Source organism: Rhinopithecus bieti, unplaced genomic scaffold (genome assembly GCF_001698545.2).
Source record: "Rhinopithecus bieti isolate Rb0 unplaced genomic scaffold, ASM169854v2 scaffold_7049, whole genome shotgun sequence".
Taxonomy (NCBI): Eukaryota; Metazoa; Chordata; class Mammalia; order Primates; family Cercopithecidae; genus Rhinopithecus; species Rhinopithecus bieti.
In genome coordinates, this window is record NW_016805922.1 from 958,401 (window position 1) to 985,875 (window position 27,475).

Below are 27,475 nucleotides of genomic sequence, written 5' to 3' on the forward strand. Positions count from 1 at the left end.
ATGGGCATGATACCAGTGCCCCTCTCAAAGGCGTGCAGTGAGGACATGAGTAACTAGAAGCATCCACAAGAGCTTGGCCAGTAGAAGGCTCTTGTGGAAGAGGAGCTCCCAGAACCCGGTGGATTGGGTGCCGAGCAGCTATGATGAATGGTATAGATGTTTCCTTTTGTTGTATTCAAACTGGTAACAATGGGCCTGCTGTTCTGGGAGGGGCCTGAGGGTGGTCCATCAGAGCACATCGGTCCAAGCACACTAGAAGGGCAGACATCTCTTTGGCAGGACGTCTGGACCATGGACAGGGATCTGAGTGAAGATGACAGTAAGTAGAGCCTCGAAGATGGCATGGAAGACTGTGTGGAGATATTTTAGCCTGCATTTGAGGAGGACCTAATCTGACCTTTAATATGTTGGAAGTTGTGTATCTATAGTTTTTTCTAATAAGCTCTGTAGCTAGCACTGTGTGAACTCTTCCATCTGCCCTAAATGCAGTCCTGGGTCTGCATCTGGGTTGCCGAGAGCACCCCTTTCTTCCTTCTTCTCATATGTAAAACCTACCTGTAGCTTGCAATCTCTTCTTCTGTTATGTGCCTTTGGACAATGGAGAAGGAAGGTGAAAGACGCAGTTGAGAAGTTTTCTCTCTATCACAGTGACACTGTGCAAACCGTATATTCTTTTTCCTTTTTTTTTCTCCAGTTGACAGTATCTCCTGCTCCCAGCCAAATGTAAATGAGATTTTCAGGATTCTTATTTCAGTCACAATTGGATTCAGTTCTTAGATGAGGTTAACTCTACGGAAAGGTTGGGAAAAGTCTTCACTCATGATCTTTCTCTGGCAAACAGCTGGCTCGTTCATTATCGCTCATGAAACATACCCCAGGTGACCCCATCCTGTCACTACCAGGACAGAAATACAATGGATTCTCAGGGCTATTTAAAACATGAAGAAGGAAGTGATATTTCAGGAAGAAATGTGCTATGTTTTAAAAAAGGAATTTTTGATTCCGAATTTGAAACAGGCAGTGCAGTGGGGTGGTGTTGGGGGGGGGCGGGGGGAAGAGCAGGAGACTGAGAAGTGGGAGGCCAGGGTTCAAGTCCTGACTCTGCTCTGAATTGGCTGTGTGATCTTGGGCAAATCACTTAACCTCTCTGAGCTGCAATTTTCTCATCTATAAAACGAGATTGGTTTAGGAGGTCTCAATCTGAGGACCACGAGGGTGTGGGCAAAGTGTTTTCTGAACATGCTTTGTGGGGAATGTAGAGAGAGGTCTATAGCTTTTGTTTGAATCCAGAGAGACCCATGACACTAACACACCTTCATAGTCACCAGACTTGATGACATCAGAGCTTCTTTGCAGGCATAATACTCTTTCTTGTCTTTAATGTTGGTATCTTAAAGCTTGAAGTTTTAGACCTGAAGTAGAATATGAAATTAACCTATACTAAACTTAGAGAGCTCAATTTAAGTTTTGTTGGAATCTTTTTTCATATTGAAGTGGAAGACTGCCTGGAGATATTTTAGCATGTATTGGAGGAGGAGGACTTAATCTGACCTCTAATATATTGGAAATTGTGTATCCATACTCTTATTCTAATAAGTTTCAAATAACATTCTAATGCAATCTTTTTTCTTCAAAACACTGTTTATTAGCAGTCTTTCCATTTATGATTAGAGTTTCTCATAGTAGCAATGGACTAGGTCAGATATGGACTCAAACCTATGCTCTGCCTCCTAGTTTCTGGGTGACTTTGCTCAAGTCACTTAACCTCTCTGAACTTCATTTCCCATAATTTTTTTAAAGGGATGGTGTCATCTTGCAAGATTGATCAAAGAGTCATTGGCTACAAAGTGAGTGCCTAACACATCACCAGCCCAGAGTAGACATGGAGTCAATATTGACTCTAGGAAACGATCAGGTCCCCAGAACTTTAAAAGTAAACTGCTATTAATGGAAAATACTATCTCCTGTGAAGTTCCTGTTTTGACCTCATGCCTTTTGGTGAGCAAGGTGAGAGAAAGGTGGTCTTTGGCCCCATTACAAGTCTAGCAACCCTGAGTCTTTCATAGGGTCATGCTGAGTGCTGGTCTCAGATGTGATGGAACGCAGGTGAGCACTTGGGGTACACTGCAAGGTATGGGGGCACCCAGGGAAGCTTTTAGAAAAACTTAAGTTAATGAAATCAGAAACTAGGTAGATTTTTTTTTACTCCCCAGTGTCAGAAAGGGAGCCCGCTACAGGCCTTACGTAATTTAAATGTGCCTGTTTAGGGGAGAGGTGATTGCCCATTTTATCCCCTTGAGTTAACTTTGCAGGCACTAAAGTATTGTCCCCTCACTGTTCAGGTCTATAATGTGAGCGACTTCAGAGGGAGGAAACCTTCCTCTGGTGATATGTTTTGGGACCAAAGTGCATGGATAGGAACATTCTGGGATGTGGCACCCACGTGCAGGTCTCCTCAGAGGCCTTTGATCATCACCCTCAGGTGCTGACTGTCTTTGACAGCATCCCTGACTAGGGCAGCATCTCCCACTTTGGCTGGCACACTTCCAGTGATGGGCTGGTCCTATTTTTATAGCCAAGACTGTCCAAAGTTCTTTCTTACAGTGATTCGCTATCTCTCTACCTGGAGCTTCTACTTTTTGGTCTTGATTCCAGGCCCCAAGTCTACTCAGAATGTCTGCTCCCTGTTTAAAATAAGAGCCCTGTAAGTCTTTTCTTTTCTAGCCTAACCAGATGCTGTTTCTTCAACAGTCCCAGATGTAATCACTCTTTTCTTTAAGTGTAGCATCCTAGCACAGAGCAGAAGAGAAAAGAACCCCTCCTTTATTCTATATACCATATCTCTTGTGATGGAACTTATTTCTTTGATTGCAGACTGAAACCTCTTCCAGAAATGGTGAGCAAGAGCCTCTTCAAGTAAGATGGTCTATAAATGCAGCCCCTGGTAATTCTAGGAGGCAGCTTTTCTGGTCTAGGACTATAAGACATGGGTTGCACCTTTTTACTCCTGGGCATGAGTCCCTGTGGACGGGGGCAGGGTTGAGTTCATGAGTGAGAGCCCTGGTCTGAGGCCACGTTGCCATCACCACCCCTGACCCAGTGCTGAGGAGCTGGGACTCTCCCCTGGTACCCCGGCCAGCTCTGCTCCCAGAAAGCTTGTTCATTAGAATGCCGCTGCCCTCCACGACTAGGGATGGCAAGCTTTCAGTACCAAGACTAGCTTTCAGTCTCTCCATGTATCTCGGTCAGAAAGGGTGCTGGACTTCTTGGCAAGGACCAAGCTGCCATTAGCATTGGCGACTGATGCGAGATCTCAGTGTTTTTCACACATGCCCTGGATGGAGGCACGCCACCAGAATGCAGCCTTCCTGGCTAGGTCAGCCCTGGCCTCTAGGGGGCCCATCTGGTCTTTCCCACAGGCTGCATACTTCTGGAGGGGGATAGTGGTTCTGGTAGCCCCTAATGGGAAGATACAGCATCTACTTTGGGGAGGAGTAAGAAATAAAATGCTTTAATGAAATTGTTACAGCTTAGGCAGGATACCCAGGGCTCTCCTGAATCAGTTTCCAGAGTCCCCTCTCATGCATTGTCTCATTTGCTCCTGTCAGTGACCCTACTCCCTTCAGCCCTACTTTTAGGGAAAGGAAGTCAAGGCCCTAAAAAATTGAGTGGTTTTTCCTCCCCAGAGACTGCATAGTGGGTTAAGTATTTTGTGCCATGCTCATTGCTGGGAAAATGAGGATGAATAAAACATTGATCTACCTTTGGGGTACTCCAAGTCTGGTGGGGGACACAGACCCAGACGGACGTTTTACAAAGGATTCTTAAAAAGTCATTTGGCAGAACAACAGTGGAGAAGTGGAATGGAGTGCTAAGGGACACAGGACAGGGAGCTGCACTCAGACACCTTTGGAGACGGTGAGGTCTAAGCTAAGTCAGGCTGGAGGGGGTGCCCGGGGTGCCACGGGCAGGACCAGCCCCAGCCAGGGCTGGGGAAATGGCACAGTGTGTGTGAGGGTGAGTACAAATGTCCGTATAATGAAGCCACAGGGCACCTCTGGAAAGCCCAGCCCCTGTGTGGCCCTGTCTTGGCATCACAATACTTTCTAAGAAGCATTAATTTCACATTCCAAATAATTGAAAAATATTGACAAATAACAATCTCAAATAATTGAAAACGAAAATTGCAATATTTGCTGCATTCTTGCTTGGCAACCCAGGGCGGCCTACACAATTTAAAGCAAAACTTCTCCCAACTCTTCACCCATTTCTCTTGATGTTGGTCTCACCACATGGTGAACATTTGCTCCTCCAAATATTTTCTCAATGGCTCTCAAACCAAGTACTCATGCTTCTCTCTCCAGCAGGCTTGCCTTTCTCCTTCCTTCTTTCTTTCTGCTCTCCTTGTCTCTCTCCTTCCTTTTTTTCTCTGTTCTTCTTCCCTACTGTTGCCTCCTTCCACAGTTAGCTGCCTTACCTTCTCTCATCCTGGTCTGCACCCGTAGGAGGCTTTTCCCTGGCATAAGGGCAGATGAGAATCCTTTCTTCCTCTCTTGGGGGTAAAGGCCATCTAATGTAGGGATATTACCTGCCAAATTCAGGAGCTTGGATTTAGCTGTGGGTAACAGTGAGTCACTGCAGGGGTTAGGTGAGGGGATGATGTGATCAGGTTTTCTGGTCTTGCTAGAAAGTCCTTTAACTAGTGTGGCCAATTATTTGTTTGTTCTTTATGGCAAAACAGAACTTCTTTCTTTTCTTTCTCTTATGATCACCTCTCTCTTTCTCAAGTTGTTTTTATTTGTGATAAAATATACATGACATAAAATTTACCATCTTAGCCATTTTTAAGTGCACATTTCAGTAGTACTGTTCATTCACAGTGTTGTGCAGCCATGACCAGCATCCTTCTCTGGAACTCCTTTCACCTTGTAAATCTGAAATTCTGTCTCTATTAAATAATTCCACATTCCCTTCTCCCCACAGCCCCTGTCAACCATCACTCTACTTTGTGTGTCTGAGTTTGACCACCTGAATCTTTTTGGCATCATCTCAAGTATAATTCAAATCATGAGGCATTTGTGCATATCGACAATATGCCCACTGTGGTAGGTTTGTTGTTCCCCTAACACTTACGTGTGCCTGTTGTATTCCCACTCTTTGTTTGAGTGTTGAATGCCATTCTTTTCTTATACGGGAGAGGGACCCCTGTCCAAAAGGGGCCCTCGCACTTGTCAAAGGAGACAATGTATGAAACAAACTCAAGTAAGATGGTGATGGGAAGCCCTTTGGGCACACTTCAGTGCTTTTAAGATGATTAATGTGGAATTAGGGGCAAAGGACATTGATTTCCTTTCTCATCTGAAGTCAAAGGAATGACATTTTTAAAAGGAGAAAATTAAAGGGGTTACCCATTAATAATGCCTTTCTCCACAAGGAAAATTCCTTTCTATACAAAAGAAAAATATCTTGTGACTGGTGAGCTGAAACGCTACCTTGGCGACTCTCTTTGCAAAGTCTTCTCAGCATTCAGTTGATGCTGTTTGCATGGAGCCAAAGGGAGTTCAGCTAAGTAAAAGGGTCACTGGGCTTGGAGACAGGATCTGAGCTCTAAGTGCAATTTCTATCTCTGCCATGCGTGTGTGAGCAAGTTGCCCCAAACCACATCTTTCAGCCTCATTTCATTCTCTGAAATAGGGAAAACTGGTTATTATGAAGCACAAAGGAGATCATGCCTACATTGTCCTTTTGGAAGCCACGGGACACAATGTGTGTGTTAGGGCAGGGTGGCCCAGCTGGACAACTGCCTGAAACTCAGCTGCAACACCATGGGAACAGCACTGTGGCTGGTAGCCCCTTCTGAGTGCCCCATGCTGGGTGTCACACAATGCCCCTTGACGTCCACATTCCCTGTTGAGCCCGTCAAGATCTGTACAGGAAATGACACATCCTCCTTAGTTCAGTCTGGAGTCCTTTATTTTTGTACATAACAGAATGGTGAGATTAATTTAGCTCTGACGAACTGTAGCTGCCCTGAGAGGTCAGGGTGGCTCCTGGTTGAGGAATGGAGTCTGAGTTTCCCGCCTCTCATTCTTCCCCTCTTCCTGCTCCTTTTGTTTGGTTTCCAGCAGGACATTGCAGCTGCATGGTATTTCCCTGTCTTCTTGTCAAGAGGAATATTGATGCCCCAGCAGACCCAAGACTTCTGGGTGGGTGGGGGGCCATCCCCAGGGGACAGGGCTGTGACAGTCTTTCTATGCTTGATATTTTCACTGTTGTCTCCTGGTTTAAATGAGCACAAAGAAAGAGGAAGACCCACCCTCCTCTGGTTCAAGGCAGTGACTGGGTTTTGTTATAGGCCAGGCACAGGACGAAGGACTATGCACACATTGTCTCATTGCTTGGGTATTAATATCATCTGCTCTGTTTTGCAAGGAGGGAGTTGAGTTCTACAGGGATGTGTGGCTTACCTGGTGTCACATCATGTGGAGAGCCTGGGCCCAAGGTGACATGTCAGAACCCATGTTTCTAACCATGCTGCCTCTGGGTTTCTGACTCTGGTCAAAATGTGGCAGAATCATTGGCTCAAAAAGATGTGTTTTCCTAATTACAAAGGCACTCTACATCTGTGAAACTTTTTTCTATTTACCTTCCTTGTAGATTTTCTACCAGCAGGAAAAAACCTTAGAGATGCAGATAGTATTTCTTATTGTCAGAGGACAAGGATATCCTCAATTTGGGAGGTGGTAGAGACGGGGTGTTCATTCGTCCTAAGGGCATCCCCTCCTTCCTCCACTGCTTGGGCCATGTATTTCAGGGCTACAGTCCAGCCCTGAACTTGATCTTTAATTCTGATAATGGAGCTGACAGAAACTACAGTGGACATGCATGGGCCTTTGCCCCAGAAAGGCTCAGCTTTCAGCTTCTACCTTTCTGATCCCCTCAAGCCCATTCCCAGGAGAATGTCCAAGTAGACACACAGGTGAGTGTCTAAGTCAGGGATGGGTCAAACATGACTCAGAGAGCCGAATCAGACCCACCACCTATTTTCACAAAGTTTTCTTGGAACGAAGCCACACTCACTTATTCAATTGTGTATTGACTATGGCTGCTTCACACTACAACAGCCTACAACAGCCAACTTGAGTAACTGAGACAGAGATTGTACGGCCTGCAAAGTCTAAAATATTTACCACATGGCTCTTTATAGATAATTGTTGCTAACCCTTGGGTCCCTGGTGGCTAACATAGCTTCAAATGCTACTAAACTAATTAGAAGCAAAGCAATATTGAGAATCAAGATATTAATAGTAATTCCAGATGAACTGTCACACTGGAGATTTCAACGCACATTGGCAGGCATCAGTTTGAAGCTTTGGGATGATGTCACTTTGCATCCCAGCCACATCTATCTCAGATCTCTCCCCTGTTTCCTGGCAGAACCATTTGCTTACAAAGGTGGGTTTTCCTGCTTAGAAAGGTGCTCTCTACATCACGAACCTTCTTCTATCCACTTTCCTTTGTGGGTTTTCTGCAAGGAGAAAAAACCTTAGAGATGCAGATAATAGTTCTTATTCTCAGAGGACACGGGCATTCCTAATTTGGAAGGTGGCAAAAGGGAGTGTTCGTTTGTCTTAATGACACTTCACTCCCTATATCATTCTCAGCCATGTGTTTCAAGATTTCCTTCTTCCTCACCTGCTGACAGCTACACTTCCAGATTAGCCTAGGTTGGTCTCATTTAAAAGAAGACTTGCTATTGTCTGGTCTTTATTTTTATTAAACTTGAAAGGACAGGGCATATTATTTTTACTTTTGTGAAGGGAGAGAGCTACAGGCTTTAAATAGGTTCCTCCCACCAAAAAAAAAAAAAAAAAAAAAAAAAAAAAAAAAAAAAAAAAGGCTCTAGGAGATGGGGCAGTTCAGCTGGAAGTCTGACCTGAGTTTGCTTCAGTGACTGAGACAGTGTCCCCTACCATGACCATTTCACAGGCACCATTTGAAGTCAACTCCTGTGACTGACTTGGCTGCTAGACAGAGCCAAGGAATTCTTGTCCCCTAGTGTGAGGGATTATAGGAACAGTTTTAAGGGGTGGCCCAGTGGGCTGGAACTAGAATTCTTGGTCCAGAGGCCTCTGGGACCTCTGTCCTGCTCTAACTCCACAGCTGTGTGACCTAGTATTACTGGAGTAATCTCTCTAAGCCTCATGTGCCTCATGTCAAGTGGGGTCAGAAGTGCTGCCTTCCACACCCCCAGTTGGGAGTGTGGGATAAGGCAACAGGTGTGGGAAGTTGTTTCATGAACCATCCAGTGCTTCAGGGGCCAGTTTCTATATTATGTTTTCCTCCTTGGCATCTCAGGGCCACACCTATCTATGTATCTATGTCACACCTGACAGGCTAGGACGAGGTTTTGAAAACAGATATATAGTGAATGACTTTTTTGTAGTTTTGCCTCATGAAAAGTACAGATACTACTCAATCTACAGTGAGGTTATGTCCGAATAAACCCCTCATAAATTGAAAATATCAGAAGAGTCAAGAAGGCATTTAATACACAAGGCAGTGGTGAAGTGGAAGCTGTGGTTCACTGCCACTGCCTGGCATCACAAGAGTGTATCATATTGTCTATTGCTAGCCTAGGAAAAGACCCAAATTCAAAATTTGATGTTTGGTTTATAATGAATGCGTATGGCTTTTGCACCATCATAAAGCAGAAAAATCAATTAAGTCCAAACATCCTAAGTTGGGGACTGTCTGTACTTGGAAAGAACATGAACTTTGGAGTCAGACAAGTCTAGGTTTGAATCCAGCTCCACCCACCACTTGCTGGTTGTATGATCTTGGGCAAGTCACAACCTTTCTAAGCCTCAGTTTCCTCATTGGTAGAATGGGGGAAGGCATTAGTGTATCAGTTTGGGTCAACCATGAAACAGACACCAAGATGGCATTGGATGTGCAAGGGGTTTCTTGAAGATACCTGTGAAGAGAAAAGAGGAGGGAATGTCTTCAGACTGCAATGCAAGTCTGATATCTATGACGGGAGAGAGGGAAGGAAGGAGACTAAGCAGGAGTAGTCTCAGACTCCATGTGGCTCCAAGAAAGTCTTGGTCAAGTCTGCCTGGAATCCCAGAGCAAAGATTGTCCACTGGAGGAAGCTGCATAACAAATAACCCCCCATCTCAGTGCCTTAGAACAACTGCAATGTTATTATATCTCATGATTTTGTGGGTCAGGAATTGGGGTAGGGCTCAGCCAGGAGATTCTTCTGCTCCACATGGTGTTGATTAGGGTCATCCAGTGGCATTCAGCAGGTGGCTGATATGGCTTGAGGAGTCCAGGATGGCTTTGCTGGTTTGGTGGTGATGACTGGAAGGCTGAACTCAACTGGACCTCCTTCCATGTAGTCTTAGGGTCTCCTCATGGTTCCTCCAGCACAATAGCCTGACTTAAAGCTCAGGGTTCCAAGACAAATGTTCCATGAGGCAGAAGAAGCTGCAGTCTTTTAATGCTTCCACCGTATTCTCTTAGTTGAGGCAATCACATATCTTCCTAGGTTCAATGGAAGGGAAGCATCAAAGAATACATGGCCATCTGTAATTCACCACAGTGAATTACAGACTCATGAATGCAATAATGCATATTCACAGAGTAGGTACCCAGCAAATAGGAGCTGGCATTCTTGATGTTTCTCATCGCTATTATTACTGCTGCTACCACCACCTGCCCTGCAGATGTATTCTGTGTCCCAAGGATGCCAGAGTGAGTCTGGCTTAAACTGTGAGACTTTTTATAATGCACCCACCCTCATTTTTCAGCTTCCTGTGAAACCCTCATCAGCCTTCCCCTCCCTGCCCAAGGCTCAGGAATGCTTGTCTTTCTGCAGGTGTGGTAGACCTCAGTTTTGAGGCTGAGAGTCCTCTGGCACCCCCCACAGAGCTCCTGGAGAGACTGCCTGGCTATGACTGGCTTCTTCAAGCAGGCAGTAAGTCCAAAGGGGCTTGATTCTTTGGGCTTCTTCCTAGGGCTCATGCTGGTTGGGGGGATGTCTCTGGAAAAAGGTGGTGCTGAGATAGCTCCCCTTTCCCTTGGGGGACCCTGGGAAGCCCCTTATCAAGGGTAAGTGGAAATAGGAAGCAACAGGGCATAGGCTTTCTGTCTATGAACAGTCCATGGCCACAACAGGTCCCTCTAAGACCTAGATGGTGCTGGTCTTGGAGTCCTCATTCTTTTTGCATTAGATGCATTAAATGCATCACTTTTTCTTCATCTATTCTTTCTCACATTCAGTCAGTCTTTCCTTCTTCCACCACACAAGTATTTGTTCCTTTGGCCTGGGCTGTCCAGCCCCTGACTCTTCCCTTCTCCAGGAGGACAGACATTTTTCCCGCCTTTGGAGGCTCTGGGGAGGCCCCAGGAGCAAAGGTCCTGGTCCTCATTCCTGGAACACAGGTGAGTTTCAGATTGTGCTGTGTGCATTCCCTATGTCACTATTGCCGCACAGGAGCCTTCCTTGAGGATCTCAGCCCTGGTAGTGCATCAGGATCCCTGGAGGGGACCCTCTGCACCCCAGACCTACTGCACTAGATCCTCCAGGGATGGGGCTTGGGGATTTACATTTTACCACTACTGTGGCCTCAGTTTCTCACCTACACATTGAGGAGTCTGGCTGGCCTGCATGAGCCCATGGGCTCTTCCCAGAAATCCCTGCCTCTCTGTTTGGTCCCCTGCAGAGTCCCTGTGATGACGGAGGAGGTGGCCCGGGAAGCCCTCCTCAGCTTCGTGAACTCTAAATGCTGCTACAGCAGCACAGTGGCTGGAGACCTTGTCATCCGGGAGCTGAATCAGCAGACCCTCTGCAGGGTAAGAGGCCAGGGCTGGTGGGGGGCCTTGGCCTAGGGGCTGGTGGGCTGGGGGCTTTGGGACAGTAGTGGGCTATTTGTGTGATGTAGCCAGGGAAAAGGAGTCCTGGGGGCAGTGTGTGTGAGTGTGAACGATGGTGATGTTGAATCCCATCTGCAACTTGACTTGTCTGTGGCTGTGAGTAATAATAAAAAGAACAAGTGTCAGGCCAGGTGCGGTGGCTCACACCTGTAATCCCAGCACTTTGGGAGACTGAGGTAGGTGGGTCACCTGAGGTCAGGAGTTTGAGAACAGCCTGACTAACATAGTGAAAACCCATCTCTACTAAAAATACAAAAATTAGCTGGGCGTGATGGTGCATGCCTGTAGTTCCAGGTACTCAGGAGGCTGAGGTAGGAGAATTGCTTGAAACGGGAAGGCGGAGGTTGCGGTGAGCCGAGATGGTGCCATTGCACTCCAGCCTGGGCAACAAGAACGAAATTCCAACTCAAAAAAAAAGAAAAAAGAAAAAAGGACAGGTGTCAGCAAACACCACTGGCAAGCTTGAACATGCCAGGCATCATAGAGTGCATGCTACACTCACGCCTTGTCAAATCCTCATGGCTGCCCTATACGGTAGCATCACTGTCACTGGTTTACAGATGAGAAATTGGAAATTTAAAGAGGCAAAGTGATTTGCCCAAGAAGATGTAGCTAGAAGTGAGAGAGGTGAGATTCAAAATCAGATTTGGTAGCCTCAAAGCCTATGTCCTCACTCCATACTTCTACAAGGGATGGGCTGAGAAAGGTTCATCTACCCGCCACTAGACTTCAGCTCCCTCTGCCTCCCCCAAATCATGACTGTGCCAAGAAATTATTTATTCATTGCTGCAGGGCAGTCCTACCTCTGGCAGGCACTTCTGTCTCCTCTATTGACAGAGCAGAGGGGCAGCTTTTATGTTCACATTTTCTAGTGTTGCTGATCCAGCCGTCCTCTGGAGTCTGGCTGGCCTGCATGAGCCCACGGGCCCTTCCCAGAAATCCCTGCCTCTCTGTTTGGTCCCCTGCAGAGTCCCTGTGATGACGGAGGAGGTGGCCCGGGGAGCCCTCCTCAGCTCCTCTGAGGAGCACATAATTGCGCAGAAATCAGATGAGCCTTGCAGGCAGTGGTTAAAGCAGGAATCTGGAAGAAGTGGCCATTGTGTGGCTGTGTGACCTCGAGGAAATCAGCTGATCTCTCTGAGCCCTCATTTACTCACATGTAAAAGGAGAGGGCAAGGGATGTCCAAGACCTCTTCCCATTCTGTCACTTTGTGGATGAAGATCAAGAAGGAAGATTTTGATATCAGGCAGATAAATTCCTCCACAAGGGAAATCCCAAAGCCATAGATTCCAGGGGCCTCCAGCTATCAAAGACAGCTACTACTTTGAAGCTTGTCTCATAGAATCTTTGTATAAATTCATGGGGAACTGAATTAGCTCCAGTTTGAGCCTGTTAGGGGAGATTTCCTGGGGTTGGCTGACTTCCCGGCAGACATCTGGGGGCATGTGGAACAGAAATCGTTGTTGTCAGCCAGTTCCAGCAGCCGAGGGTGTTGTGCGTGGATCTCTCAGTTTCCCCACTGAGCTCTGGCAGGGGAAGAGCTTCCTCTTTTTGCATAATGCTCTGCCTTCATAAGGGGCATGAATGTGAACATGCTGTTTTTTTCCTTTTAGTATCGACTAGAGACCTTTAGTGAATCCAGGATAAGCGAGTGGACATTTCAACCCTTTACTAGTAAGTGAATTGTCTGAAATTAGTTTAATTGGGGGCAAATAAGTCAGGGTGCTGGTGGAAAATATCAGGACTTGGCTCAGGCAGTCATCTTAAGATGGTCTCCTGCTTGAAGCCTTGGCTTCCTTATTCCCTGCAAAATGAGAGGGTGAACTTTCATCTCAGAGACTTTCCAGTGCTGATCTTAGTAAACGCTTCCTGCCCAGGAGGCAGGAGGTCCTGAAACAGCCAAGTGTTTGCTTTTGCTACAGTCTGGTGCTGCCACATGGGGGCAGGTTGTAAAGCAGCATGTGTGTTTAAACGTTCCCCTACCCCCTCATGCCACCCCTAATTTCTCCTAAGCCTCTAAGCCTCTGTGCTCCCCATTCCCCTTGCCATCCACCTTCTGCTGAGCCCCCACCGGAAGCCTAAGTTGCTCTATTTGGGAAGACCTATGTCCTACCTGTTTTCTCTACCAGTCCATTCTTCAAGACTCAGGTCCATTCTTCAAGACTCAGCTCATGTGTCACTTCTTTTAAGAAGCTTTTCAGGATTTCTCCTCCTGCTGCTCCCCTCCCAGCAGAATGGGCCAGTCTTCTGAGTTTTCAGAGCCTTTTGTGAAACTCTTGTCCAAAGCATGTATCATATCCTATCACATCTTATTGTGATGGTGCTGTCTGTCTCCTTGAACAGAGCAAGAGGAAGAGGATGGGATGGTGAAGGGGATGGCGACGATAATGATGACAGTTCCTGTTTGTCAGCCCCTCAGTATGTGCCAGCCCTGGTGCTAAGAATTTTATACACATTCTTCCATTTAATTTTCACTACCATCTTGTATGGTAGGTGCCATGACGATCCCCATTTTAGAGATGAGAGAATGGAAGCTCAGAGAGGGTAAGAAACTTCTTTAAAGTTAAGCAGCTAGGACATAAAAGAGCCAGGAGTCAATCCCAGATCTGTCTCTCTCTAAATCTTGGTTGCTTAATCACTGCCTCCAAGGGGGGCTTTGACTACCCATCCCTGTAGCCCCGATCTAGACTCATGTCTGGTACCAAGTGAAGGCTCTCTGCTGTTTGCTGGATAAATGAAAGTTTAACCCTGCTGCCCTTTGTCATTCTTACAATGACCCCTTTCTGCATCAGACCACTCTGTGGATGGGCCACAAAGAGGCGCCTCCCCCAGGCTCTGGGACATCAAGGTTCAGGTTCCCCCGATGTTTCGGGAAGACATCAGGAAGTTCCAGGTCCCTCACTCATCACTGGTCAAGGTAACAAGATTACTGGAGTACTTGCCCTTCTCCCTGAGAGGCTTTCCAGGCACTGCGTGTTTCCTCAAACTCATCCTTTGAAGGGAAACCCAAAATTCAGGCCAGTGCTTCATTTCTTGGTTATAAATGAACATAATTTAATAAAACTTGGTGTATGGAATGTAGTCCCAAATAAAATTCCAAGCAAATCTGGGAGTGTTCAGGCAGCAAACAGATCATCCGATTTACAAATTGTCACCAGCTTTAGTGAGCAGTGATATTCCTGGATTGGTTGAGTGTGGTTTTCATTTTTAAAAAAATGTATTTTAGCTTAAGCAGCTGGAGTGCTGAATGAAATTTATATAAAATAAAAACTTAAAACTTTGCTGGGATTTTCCATGAGAGTTAGGAAACAGAATCTGACTTCCATCGTGCTTTATGGACATATAATCATGGCGTGAAGGGAGAGAAGCCTAGTGGATTACAAAAACGTGAATGAGATAGCTCATATTGTGTTCTCTTCCGATTGCTGCCTGTTTTACACTTTCGGACTGGATTTAAGGGTGTAATTTTGCTCTATAAGTTTTTACACAGTTCTAAGACAAAGAGGATTTTGAGAGGTCAAGAAAGTATTCTAATCCTGTCTCAAGGGTGGCAAGGCTATTTTAAATTAGTGATTAAATACTATTAGCTAGCTCTTTGCCTTTCACAAAAATCCTGTCCATTTTTCAATGACTTCTGTTCCCAAAGACCACATTAGCTACCTTATGGGCAAATGCCATCAGCCTTTGTGGTTCAGCCCGGTAGGAAACTGTAGAGTGTGAGTTAGGATGTGGGGCTCCCAGACATGTCTCCCCTTGTTGGCATCCAGACTGGGCTGGGGCTCAGAGGAAATGGTGACAGGATCTCTTGATGCAGTCAAGTCTTCTGGAATTGTAGTCAAATGAGAAGGGCCATTTCTTTCCTGCGCCATCCTCCTATCCTGGTCCTGAGCCGCTGCACCTCCGGTTTAGATGGTGATGTCATGGGTTTGGGAGAAGTGGCCCTTGGGAAACTAGATCCCAGGAGAGCATTGCACTTTCAGGAATGCCACAAATGCCACGGGCGTGGGCGGTACAAGTGCAGCGGCTGCCACGGGGCAGGCACGGTGAGTCATCTGTGAACCATTGGTGAGTCAGTGAGGGTGTGGTGGCGGGGGATCCTGGGGACAGAGGGCTGGGCTGGTGGCCTGGGGCTCCCTGCAGCAACTGTGTCATCTCAGGCAAGTCATCCTCCCTTTCTGAGCCTCCATTTTCCCATCTATAAAATGAAAAAGTGGGATTGGGTGGTCTCTAATGACACTTTCACTTTGACAGTTCGATTTTAATTTTTCTCTTCTTTTCTTATCCATCTACCAACATACAATGAATACCTGCTTGACTCTGGCCACTAGGTCCTGTAAGAGGACCAAGGCCTGGGGTTCTTCTTATCAGGGAGTCCCTGTCAGCCAGGGAAACCAACAAGTGACTCCACTTGTCGAATAGGGTGGTGGGTACTGAGCAGGTGAAGTTTGGAAGGCTTGGAGAGACAAAGTAGACAGGACACTTGAGTTAGTTTCCTGTGGCTGCTATAAGCCATGACCACCAATGGGAGGCTTAAAACAACAGACACAGCCAGGCACGGTGGCTCACGCCTGTAATCCCAGCACTTTGGGAGGCCAAGGCCGGCAGATCACGATGTCAGGAGATCGAGACCTTGCTGGCTAACACAGTGAAACCCCATCTCTATAAAAAAGTATATATTAAAAATTAGCTGAGTATGGTGGCGGACGCCTGTAGTCCCAGCTACTCGGGAGGCTGAGGCAGGAGAATAGCGTGAACCCAGGAGGTGGCGCTTGCAGTGAGCCGAGATTGTGCCACTGCACTCCAGCCTGGGTGACAGAGCAAGACTGTCTCAAAAACAAACAAACAAAACATAACAAAACAAACAAACAAACCAAAAAACCAGACACTTATTATCTCAAAGTTCTGAAAGCCAGAAGTCCAAAATCAAGGTTTGGGACGGGCTGGTTCTTCTGGAGGCACCGAGAGGGAAGCCATCCCCTTCTTCTTCCCTGGCTTCTGGCAGCTGTGGGGTGTCGTTGGTGTTCCTTGTCTTGTGACTGTGCCACTTCAGTTCCCACCTCCCTTGTCACCCAGCCTTCTCCCTGCATGGCTTTTTGTCTTCACATGGGCTTCTAATAAGAACACATCATCGGATTTAGGCCCTACCTGGTCATACGACCTCATCGTAACTAAATGCATTTGCAAAGACTATCTCTAAATGAGGTCCCACTCTGGGATTCCAGTAAACTTGAACTTGGAAGGGCCACTATTTAACCCAGCACAGGCCCCTCAGTGGCATTAGTCATGGCTTTACTTGTCTTTTCAGAAACCTTCAGGCCTATTAATCATCCCAGGGGGTAAAACCAAACTCTTCATGTTACATGCTGTCCTGATTTGAGGCTCATGCTTTGGCCATGCTCTGACACTGGCTACCCTGAACTGTCTTCTCCACCAGCCCTTTCACCCCTCGCCTGCTGAGTTTGCATCTCCTGCTCACTCCTGCACTGCCTGTGGGTCCCAGCAGTGGCCTTCACCTGGCCTTTCTCTCTCCTCCCAAGTCCTCACTCCTGCCACCCGCCTCAAGTGGCTTTCCCAGGCTCCCTCCCTGTTGTCTTCTCTGTCCCTTCCTCCCCTCCCACCTCCCTCAGGCTTTCCCTGGAATGTATCTGAAGCCCACATGAGCCAACTGTGGGAACACAGCCTAGGCCTTTTCTGGGGCCATTTCTCAAAAGGAGCCCCCTGTCTCTAGTGCCAGGCCCCTGACCAGTGCCTCTGTCCCAGCTTCCTCCCAACACTTGGTCGGGGTCCGGTCTGGGGGCTTGTGGGGATTAGAGAAGAGGCAGGAGAGGCTGATGTCTCAGAAGAAACAGGGATCTTAGGGAGTGGAGTCTGAAAGCTGCAACTGGAAGAATCCAAAGATACCTCATGTTCACCCTGTATCATTTTGCAGATGAAGGGGCTGAGGCCCAGGGGGAGGAAGGTCAACAGGCTGGGATTTGAACCAGGTCTTGGGATGCCCTTGGCCCTGCTTCCTGGGAGGCCGGTGGGGCTGAGGCAGTGGTGTGTCCGCAGGTGCGGTGCCCGTCCTGCTGCGGAGCCAAGCGCAAAGCCAAGCAGTCCCGGAGGTGTCAGCTCTGCGCCGGGTCCGGCAGGCGGAGGTAGGAGTGTCTCCCAGCACCACAGTGCTCTTGCTTTCTGGTTTTCTGGCTTTTCATTGCCTGCCCATCTGAAAGACAAATAGGCACCCGTCTGTCTCATCACTGCTGTGTCCCCAGAGCTTTGCACATAGTAGGTGCTCTGTGGTTATTTGAAGAGTAGGTGAGCTTTTCTCAAGGCCTGGCATTTCTGGACAAGGCCAGAACTTGTCACGCAATATATGTGTGGAAAGGATGAGAAGAAAGAGGCACTTCAGGGAGGAAAGACAGGGACAGGGTTACCAGGAAAGGAGACCTCTCCCGCCAATGGGTGGGGAAGTGAATATCAAAAACCACCTGAAAGGCCAGATTTATAACTCTCTGAGGATCAGGTCCTGGGCAAGCCCCTATTTATAACTCATTTTGGGGTCTGAATGGAGGAGGAGTCAAGGAAAGTTGGTTGATTGACTAAACAATCAACAAAGCTTCATCACTGCTCACAGCTTTGCAAACACTGGGCCATTGCATTTTGTAAATCCTATCCTTTAATGTATTTATAAATTTTTAAGGGAAACAGGAAACCATGAGGAGTGAAAATACTCAAGGTTGGGTTGGTTAATGATATGTTTGCCTCACCAAAGCCCAGGCCATCCTTCTGACAAGCCAGTTGGAGAAGCTTTGGTGCACCTTCCACTGTGGTTGGTAGTGACGGTCTTTGACTGGGAAAAGATGCTTATTTTCTTTCATTTGCAAGTGAAAAGAATCCAATTCAAATTGACTTTGGCAAAAAAGTAAATTTACAGGCCTAGGTAAGAATGAAGACCAGGGGTATATTTCAGGGATGGGTTCAGGCCCAGCTGGATCCAGGTGCTTAAACAACGCCACCAGGAATCTATCTTCACCTCTCACTCTGCTTTCCTTTGTGTGGGCTTCATTCTCAGGCAGGGGGTTCCTTGTAGTGGCAGAAGAGACCACCAGTAGCTCCAAGCCAGGAGAAAAGATGTCCCTTCCCTGATAGTCCTGACAAACATCCTGGGGCAGATCTCATTGCACTCGCCTGGGTCATATACTCATCTTTGTATCAGCCACTGAGACCAGGGACATGGAATAAGATCATTGACCAGTCCCAGGTCCCAAGCTGGTCACAGAAGGGGTTGGGTAGGCCCTAGAGCCATGTGAGCTGGGTGGAGGAAGGGTGGTCCCCACAGGGATATTGGGGTACTGCCAGCAGAAGGAGGACTAGGTGGTGGGCAGATACAAACAATGCTCACCACAGTCTACCTTCAGGAGGAAGGAGGTGCAGGTGGGAGCCTCTGGAAGCCACCAGGACCTGCAGCTGATCTGGGGGTACCGACTCTGTGCCCTTCTCAGATGCAGCACCTGCTCAGGGAGAGGGAACAAGACCTGCGCCACCTGCAAGGGGGAGAAGAAGCTGTTGCACTTCATCCAGCTTGTCATCATGTGGTATGTGGCAGTGTCTCAATGCTGTGGTATGTGGGGGTGGCTGAGGGACTTAACCCTGGACTGGTTTCTGCAGAGAAACTCTGCTTGGTTGCGGCTTTCGCAGTGCAAGAACCTGCCAGGACTTAGAAGGGGGAGAATTTCCTGGAAAGAGGAAGTGTGGGGTTGTGGGATGCTGACTGGCTTTAGAACAGACAGACCTGAGTTCAAATTCTGCCATCACCACTTTCTAGTGCGGCAGCCACTCGACAACTGAGCCCTTCCTGTAGGAAGAGAGCTGTAGCATCCTGCTATGTCCCTAAGTCAGCCAGGGCTTCCATGCATTAAGGTTTCTCCTGTATCAGGCACCTTGCTAAGTGCTTTGCAGGCAAAGATGAAATGAGGTAATGGAGCTGAACTGTCGCTATCCTTACTAGCTTCATTTTACAGACGAGGAGACTGAGGCTCAGAGAGGCTACAGAACTCTTGCAAGGTCCCTCCAGTAGCAGTTCAAGCCCTCAACCCCAGGTCTTCTGATTCCAAAGGCCGTGCTCTTAACCTGCCACTGTGTGCTTTCATCCCTCATCCTCCTTCCCTCCAGGAAGAACAGCCTGTTTGAGTTTGTGTCTGAACAACGGCTCAACTGCCCCAGGGAGCTCCTTGCTAAAGCCAAAGGAGAAAACCTCTTTAAGGATGAAAACTCGGTGGTAAGAGGGCATTGTGGATGGGAGCAAAGGAAGCTGGGTTCCTCCTCCGCTCTCATGGGCCTGGAGCTGCTGGCTGTGTGTGCAGTCTGCATTCCCTGGAAGGACAGGTTGGGTAAGACCAGAGCTCCCCAGACATGGATGAGGCTATGGGGAGCCTGGGGGCTGTCAGTTTTCTTTTGACTTTTACATACTCAACCCTCTGTCCTTCCCACCTCCCCTTCCCCCACCATCTGCCATTCTTCATTCCTCCTACCCTCTTTCTCTCTTTCCCTTCCTCCTCCCTTCTTCCCCACTCTTTTCCTTCCTCTTTCATTCCCTGCTTCCTTCCACAAACCTTGAGACCCTTCTCCTATATTAGGCACTATTCTAGACCCTGGGTAGACCACAGCAAATAAAACAAAGACCCTGCCCTCATGGAGCTTACAGTCTGGTGAGGGGACTATGATGGACCCTTTTACAGCAGTGTCAGATGGTGAAGGGGCACTGAGAAACACTCAGGCAGGGTAAGGGGCAGGGAGGGGTGGCAGTGTCGTTCCAGCTGGAGGTGGAAAAGGCCTCTCTGTGGAAGTGACCTTGGGCACAGACCTGGGCGCAGGGCAGTTGGGGAGTGGACCTTGTGGTGTGGGAGCGAGGGGACAGTGGGGCAGAAGCCTTGAGGAATGGCAGAGGGCAGTGAGCAGGGCAGAGCTAGGAGCTCAGAAGTGAGAGGTGCCTTCAGCCAGAGGAGAGGGTCCTGTGGGCCAGGGGTTGGTACACCCAGCCCACTGCCTGCTTTTGTCAATAAAGCTTTATTAGAACACAGTCCCACCCATTTGTTGACAGGTTGTCTATGGCCGCTTTCCTGATGGTGGGGCAGGGCTGGGTAATGACAGACTACAGGGTCTGAAAGCCTGAAATATTTACTATTTGGTTCTTAGCAGAAGAGGTTTTCTTACTCTTGCCGTTGGCCTTGGCAGAGAGATTGGCTTCAATGGGACTTCTGAGTGGGGTCCTCAAACTATAGGGAGGGGTGTCAGCCCCTTTCTTTGCTCCAGTAATTTGGCTTTTTAAAGGCTCACCTCAGGCGTCCCCCCATCAGAAGCCCTGTACCCCTCTCTTCCATTTGAGTTAGAGGCCTCCCCCTGTGCTCAGCTCAGACTGGGGCCCATCCCTAGGCGTCACTGGCTGCTGGCAGCTCTGTGAGCTGACCCTGCCTGGTGCTGAGCTCTGACTGCTGTCTCACCCTCAGTGTCCACAGCAGCACTGGGCCCAGGTGGACACTTAGAAGGAGGGTGGAGGGAGGGGCCACAGTTCCACAATGAACTCCCAGGGAGCCCCAGGGGAGGGCTATGCTTGCCCTTAATATGTGGAAGGCTTTCAAGCCTGGCAGAAGGGGATGTGGGGGCTTTGGGGACCGAGGACATGCCCCAGTGCCTGGACTTTCTGTAGGTTGAGTGCAAGCACCTGGGCTTATTTGTGGTTCATTTTGTATCCACAGCTCACAGAGAGTGCCTGACCCTTAGTGGGCCGTTTGAATGTTTAAATGAGAAATGAATCTGAGTTCCTTTTCTGCTACACATGTACAGACCCCACGAGTCCACACTGATGGGGACCACACCTGCTGTGGTCACTGCCTTGCCCCACACCTAGCACGATGCGCGGCACACAGGACGCACGCAGCTGGGGGATTGAGTGGGCTGCAGGTGATAGGGTTCTCTCTCTGACTGCAGGCCCCTGTTTTCCTGTTTTTGAAATTCCTGAGACCACCATATGGGGCCTTCTCTCGGCTCTCTTCTCTGGCTCTGGCTCTGGCCAGCCCCATTGACTTCCAAAGCTCCACGTGCGGCAGCCAGGTGGTCCGCATCTCTCTCTCTCCCCCAGGTGTACCCCATCGTGGACTTCCCCCTGCGGGACATCTCGCTGGCCTCCCAGAGGGGCATTGCAGAGCACAGCGCTGCCTTGGCCTCCCGTGCCCGCGTCCTGCAGCAGGTGAGCCGGGGGTGAGGGGCCACCTGGCTCTGACTTCTCTTCCTGGGCTGCTGAGCCCTCTTTCCTGAGAATGTCAGAGCGGAAGGATGAGGATGTGGAAGTGAGAGAGGTTCCAGGGGGAGGAGCCTGGGAAGGGCTAGGGCCTGATCTAAGGCCCCAGGGCATAGAGTAGGGCATGCAAGACGCAGAGGCAGGAAGGACCCTGGGCCAGGGGGAAGTTTGCATTTTTATTCCCGGAAGCGATTGCAGGGTTTCAAGCACGAATGTGGTGTCATGAGATTTTGATTCTGACTCCCTGGTGTTCAGATAGGGGAAGGAAAAGCTTGAGTTTGAAGGTCACAGGCCTGGCTTGCCTCTGAGGCCCTGGCACTTCCCAAACGCGAGCCTGTTCTCCCAGCCTCTGGGGTTTTGGCCGCTGTATCCTGACAGCCACAAGGTGGCGGTGGTGGCTGCTACATCCCCAGGAGCAGCCCTGAGCGGCCCCTTATACTGTTGCTGCAGGCTGCCAGGGGGCCCTAAGGTGGGAGTTTGGCCTGGTAACGTGCTTTTGCTGGAGCTGCATGAAGTGGGACTCAGCAGCCAGGACGGGAGCCTTGCAGACTGGGCCGAGATCCTGCATTTCCTGCATCCTAGCAGGATCCTGGGCCAGCCACTTCTCTCCTCCTTCAAAGCCACTCTCTTCACCTGTGAAAAAAGACAGTAAAGCACATCAGAGGGTTTTGCAGCAAAACCCTCTTAATGTGTTTGGCACCTGGTGCTCAAAATGTCCCTTTGCAATGAGCATTTCCCCTTCTCTCTCTCTTTCTGCACATCTCCCTGATTTGTAGGAGAGAGAAGATGCATTTTATCTAAATGAATATGGACCATCTTGGAGCTGGAAGGGGACTGAGAAATCAAGCAATTCAGACACTGCAAACTTACATGCCTACCAGGGCCAGGCAATAAGGAGGTGGTGACAGAGCCTCATTCAAAGGGGCCGGTCAATGCTCAGCTTTCTGTAGGCACAAGACCCAGTGTTTCCAGACTGTTTGAAGTCCAGATTTTAGATGAAACCTTCTAGTTTTCAATATTTTGATAGCTGGGGAAACTGAGGCCCAAGGAGGGGAAGTTACCTGTCCCAAGTCACACAGTATGTTGGTGGCAGGTCCAGGACTAGAACTCAGGTCTCCTGAGGCCCTGCCTCTGCCAAAACAAGCCATTGTAAACAAATCCTGGAGCCAGGAAGGGCAAACCAGGGGGCAAATACATAGTTTTCTTTAAAAAGGAGTATAATGGGAGTGGAGGTCACTTTTCTGAATCTTTTTTCTGATTTTGCCTTTGGTCCTAGAGCTGTAGACAAAGATTCATGCAAATATTTTACTCAAGATGGAGAAGTTAGAACAGAAATCCAACCATGAGGGCATAGGTGGCTAAATTACATCTCCTGGCCATGGCCGTGACTCTGAGACCTGGAATCTGCTTATTGCGGGGGCTGAGCTGCACAGACAGATAAACAGCCAATTACATGATGACCACTTGATGGCAATTGATGTCTTGAGCAATTTGTGGCCTCAAACTTGGAGACTTTTTGAGCCAGAAGCAGATGGAGGCAAGGGGGTTGCAGAGGTTGGGGCGGGGGAGTGGTGGTATTGCCATGCTCACCATTGGATCTTAATAGAAAATTCTGGGAACAAGAGTAGTGCTGACTTCAGTGTCCAGGCCTTCTGAGCACTGACATTGACTCCCATCTCCTTGTGCCCTTTAGTCCCTATTTGGGGTCCTTTGCACTGAAATTTCAAGAGGCATCTTCCACCTTTTATTTCCAAAATTGTCATTTGGATTCCAGTTTCTGGCATATGAAGAAAACTCAATCGCCGGGGTCTTATTCGGTTGTCTCAACAACTCTGTGAAATAAGAGTTTTTATTCCCATTTCACAGATGAGGAAACTGAGGCCTAGAGAACTGGAGCACAAAATCACACGGAAAGCTGTGTGGAAATTTCGTGCCCTGATTCTGATTCCCCTCTTCCTTCTGCAATGTCGTGCTGCCCTTGGCCTCTCTTATGACAGAACAGGGGCCTACCTCTCAAAATACACCCCCACTGCCCAGATCTCTAGGGATGGCCAGGGCAGTTTTTCTAGGGATGGAGAGAGAAGTCGAAACAGCCAGATGGCTTCAGCCTCAGGCCCCCACCAGGCCTGGTTTGCCTTTTCCCTAGGGTCTTCAAGCCATCAACTACAGCAAGAGGACTTGGAGCTCTTTTCCCAACAGGAAGAATTCCCTGCAAGTAAAGAGGGCCTGACCCCAGACCAATCATGCCACCTCTCCCTGGGTTTGGGTCCCCAAATCTGAGTCTGGGACAAGAGAGCAGCTTGTGCAGAAGAACTTAGGGCTTTTTGCACAGAGCTTGACCCACAGTAAGTCCACAAGAAAGCTTGGCTTAAATGATTAGGAGCAACATTCCTACCTCAACTATGTAGTGTAGTTGCCAATAACAAAACAACACCAGAAGCCAGTGCAGATGGGAGCCTAATATTTGCTCCCAACATTAGGCTGCTGTTTCTGTTTAGAGCCTCACGATTGTAAAAAGTTATTGAGTAACTTCTCAGAGAAGGGGCCAGAGAATGAGCGACTTAGCACCACCCTGTGGGAGGGAATGAGGTCTCCATCCTGAAAATAGCCTGGCACAGCCCATTAAACTTTCAAATGTCTTCGGGGTCAATGTTTTATCTTAAAATTTGATTCAAATGTTATAAACCACTTCCTAATACCTCTATGGTTGTTTTAATATACACATGTTTAAACTGACTTTTTCCTCCACTGTCCCCCAGCACTCCATCTAAAAATTAATGTTTCTGGAAGTTGTCCTACTTGGCTGGTGACTTTCCATACACCCTGGAACTGCCCTGGGGATGCCTGTCCCCACTTGGTGAAACCTAGAATCAAATGGTAGCTAAAGATGAGAAGTTAGCTTTGGCCAGAGCTTAGGGCGCATGAAGGAGCACGGTAGGAGATACATCTAGAAAGGCAGATTGAAGGCATATTGTAGCAGATTGTAGAATGCTGTGTTAGTCTGTTCTTATGCTGCTAATAAAGACATACCTGAGACTGGGTAATTTGTACAGGAAAGAGGTTTAGTGGACTCACAGTTCCACATGGCTGGGGAGCCCTCACAATCATGGCGGGAGGTGGAGGAAGGGCAAAGGCACATCTTACATGGCAGCAGGCAAGGCAAGAAGAGAGCATGTGCAGGAGAACTGCCTTTTATAAAACCATCAGATCTCATGAGATTTATTCACTATCATGAGAATGGTGTGGGAAAAACCCACCCCCATGATTCAGTTACCTCCCACTGGGTCTTCCCATGACACATGAAGATTATTATAACTCAGGGTGAGATTTGGGTGGGGACACAGAGCCAAACCATACCAAATGCCAACTCCAGAGCAGGATCTTCATACCACAGACAGTAGGGAGCTACTGAAAGTTCTTGAGCAGGTGAGTGACTTGAATGGAACACTGACATTTTCCTTGGCTATTTGTTTCCTTAGCGCCAGACCATTGAGTTGATCCCCCTCACAGAAGTTCACTACTGGTACCAAGGAAAGACTTATGTCTACTACATCTATGGCACTGACCACCAGGTGTATGCGGTGGACTATCCTGAGCGGTACTGCTGTGGTTGTACCATCGTGTGACGTAGCACAGCTGTCCCTAGAGCCTGCCATTCATGTTTGCCAAGGAGGATGACCGATGCTCTCTGAGTGTGTTCACTGTTAGCTGCATTGGACAATCACATACAAACCCTGGCATGTCCTTCCAGAAAAACCAGCTTATCATCTATCAAGCTCCAACTCCTTATGCAGCTCCTGTGGTGGACTCCATCACTCATATGCTTAACCTACAAGAATTGAGCTACACACATTCCTGTAGAACAAATGAGAGAAATAATTTAAATGGCAAGGTCTTTGCCTCTGGTCTCCAAGTTAATGCCCTGATGAGGTGTGTGAGTTGATTTTGCTTTTCCACTTGTCGGTCTTGGTTCTGGTGTACTTCTTCTAGTGGGAGCCTCTTGATGATCTGAGTGTTACTGAAATGTTTAAGGATACACACAAATTATCTGGTCCTAATGCACAATACATAGTGCACTTAGCTTTAAAGTGCAATATGTTACTGACCATTCTGTGGATCAGGAATTCAGATACAGTCACAGTGGGGATGATTTATCTCTGTTCTGTCATATCTGGGGCCTCACCTGGAAGATTAGAAGCCTGGGGCTGCTCAAGGGTGGGGTCTGAAATCATCTGAAAGCTGGTTCACTCAGATATTTGGTGGTTGATGGTGGCTGGTGGTTGGGACCCAAGTAGGGAAGCTGTTAGGTGGAGCACATATACGTGGCCTCTGCATGCAGCAAGAGCTTCCTCACAAGATGGCAGCTCTGAGAGTGTGTGCCCCTCATGTACATCCCAATTAAAGAAATAGAGATCTGTTTCACAGCTGGAGAACAAACCAGCTGTGTTGGATGGACCAAGAGTCTGCATGCCAATCTCTAGTATGGTGTCTATACAAGGAATTTGGAGAGTGTTTTCGAATAGATACAGTTTTTTACATCACAGGCTGACCTTAGAGCCTGCCCACTGAGTAAGATATGAACTTGATGCTCTGTGCACCCATCACAGGCAGCAGCTCCCACCTGGTGGTGTAAGGCTGGATGGGGGGTGGTGCTGGAGGGGATGCCCTGCAGTCCTAATGCCGAATCAGCTTTGGAGAGGTGGTCCTGGGCTAGGCAGGTAGCTGTGTATCTGGTTGTGGGTAACCAGAGAACCTCTGTCATCTCATGATGCCTGCCCCACACCCAGAAGGGGATTGCTACAGCAGGGAGTGGCCTCAGGAAGCAGCCCCTCAGAGGGCCATTTGTGCCCTCTCTTGATCCCCAAATCCCCTTATCTGGATGTGGACTTAACAGGCCTAGTAGTTGAGGGAGGTTGGGGAGACTGAGACCATCCTCCAGGGCATCACTGATAAATAATATGGAAATAAGCACTCTCATCCTCACCCGCTACTACCGAACCCTGATTTTCCTGCGTCCTGTTTGCATGTGGCTGTTTCCCAAGTTTGGCTGAACCACAGGAACCCCACACACTGGCGGGTCCTGGCTAATGGCATGGTGGCTAGCCTTGTGCAGGAACAGCAGGGGTTAGGGGGTTCTAGCTCCCTTGGGACCACACAGAAGCCCAAGGGAAACTGGACAGAGAAGCAAAGGGAGATGAACCTGGAGAAGCCTGGGCTCAGCAAACCTTCCAGGCTCAGATTTCAGCTCCTGCTCACTCCGTAGCTCAGTATGTCAGGGAGGCCAAGGGCAGGATGAGGCGCCCCTGGGGTCAGGGTGCACTGGGGCATGGGCAGCAGCTGGTCCCAAGGACAGAACCTGCTGGTGGCAGGGGAAAGAGGGAGCATTCCCCAAGGAAGACCTCACTTCATCTTCATCCATCATGTTCAAGTCTGGGAGGCCCCTGCTCTGGTTTAACAAGGGAGACCATCCCCTCCCACCCCCATGGCCTACCTGTGTGGTTCTCAAAGGGGAGGCTTCTGCCTGTCAGGCACATGATACAAATTGGAGGGACAGCTCTTGGTTGTTGCAATGATTAGAAGTGACACCACTGGCACTAAGTGCACAGAGTCTAGGAAGGCCAGGCGTCCAGCAGTGCTGTTCTGCATCTCACACGACTTTCGCATAACCCACTAACCTTCATGCAGAATGTCAGTTATATATGAAAGTCCTATCAGTTAGTACTTAATGTAATGCTTATTTTTTATTTAGTGCTCACCTGTGTTTTTTGTTTTTTCCTATATGTCTTGTCTGAAATGACTTCAGATCATCTTAGTTTTCTTAAGTCCAAATGTGTGTTCTAAGTGGGCATAACTGATGAAGGCATTGTGGTTCCCCATGTGGTTGTGCCTGAGCATTTATAAACTGAAACACATGTATGTAAAAAATTACCTTCTTCCAATTGCTCCTCTGTATTTTATTGCTCCTGTATGTATATTTATAATCTGGGCATTAAATTCCTTTTTAAAAACATCTGTTATGTAAGTGGGCTATACATCATTTTTATTTTATTTTTTGGAGACAGGGTCTGCCTCTGTCATCCGGGCTGGAGTGCAGTGGCTCCATCACAGCTCACTGCAGCTTCCACGTCTTGGGCTCAAGCAGTCCTCCTACTTCAGCCTCCCAAGTAGCTGGGACTACAGGCGCACGCCCCCTTGCCTGGCAAATTTTTGTACTTTTTTGGTAAAGATGGGGTTTCAGCACGTTGCCTAGCTGA

General features: G+C 48.3%; 1 protein-coding gene across 2 annotated transcripts; it reads left to right on the plus strand.

Moving 5' to 3' along the window:
* Nucleotides 1-257: 257 nt before the first annotated feature.
* Nucleotides 258-25,315, plus strand: SSUH2 (ssu-2 homolog). Of its 2 annotated transcripts, none has more exons than XM_017874127.1 (12): nt 258-319; nt 9,884-9,982; nt 10,368-10,449; nt 10,731-10,860; nt 12,556-12,616; nt 13,735-13,859; nt 14,923-14,985; nt 16,994-17,079; nt 18,343-18,519; nt 19,097-19,202; nt 21,063-21,170; nt 24,701-25,315. In XM_017874127.1, the coding sequence occupies exons 1-12, from the start codon at nt 292-294 to the stop codon at nt 24,845-24,847; spliced, it is 1,212 nt and encodes a 403-aa protein (XP_017729616.1). In that variant the 5' UTR covers nt 258-291; the 3' UTR covers nt 24,848-25,315. The 2 variants fall into 2 exon arrangements, with proteins under 2 accessions (XP_017729616.1, XP_017729617.1); XM_017874128.1 differs by having other exon boundaries at nt 18,427-18,519.
* The last annotated feature ends 2,160 nt before the right edge of the window (nt 25,316-27,475 follow it).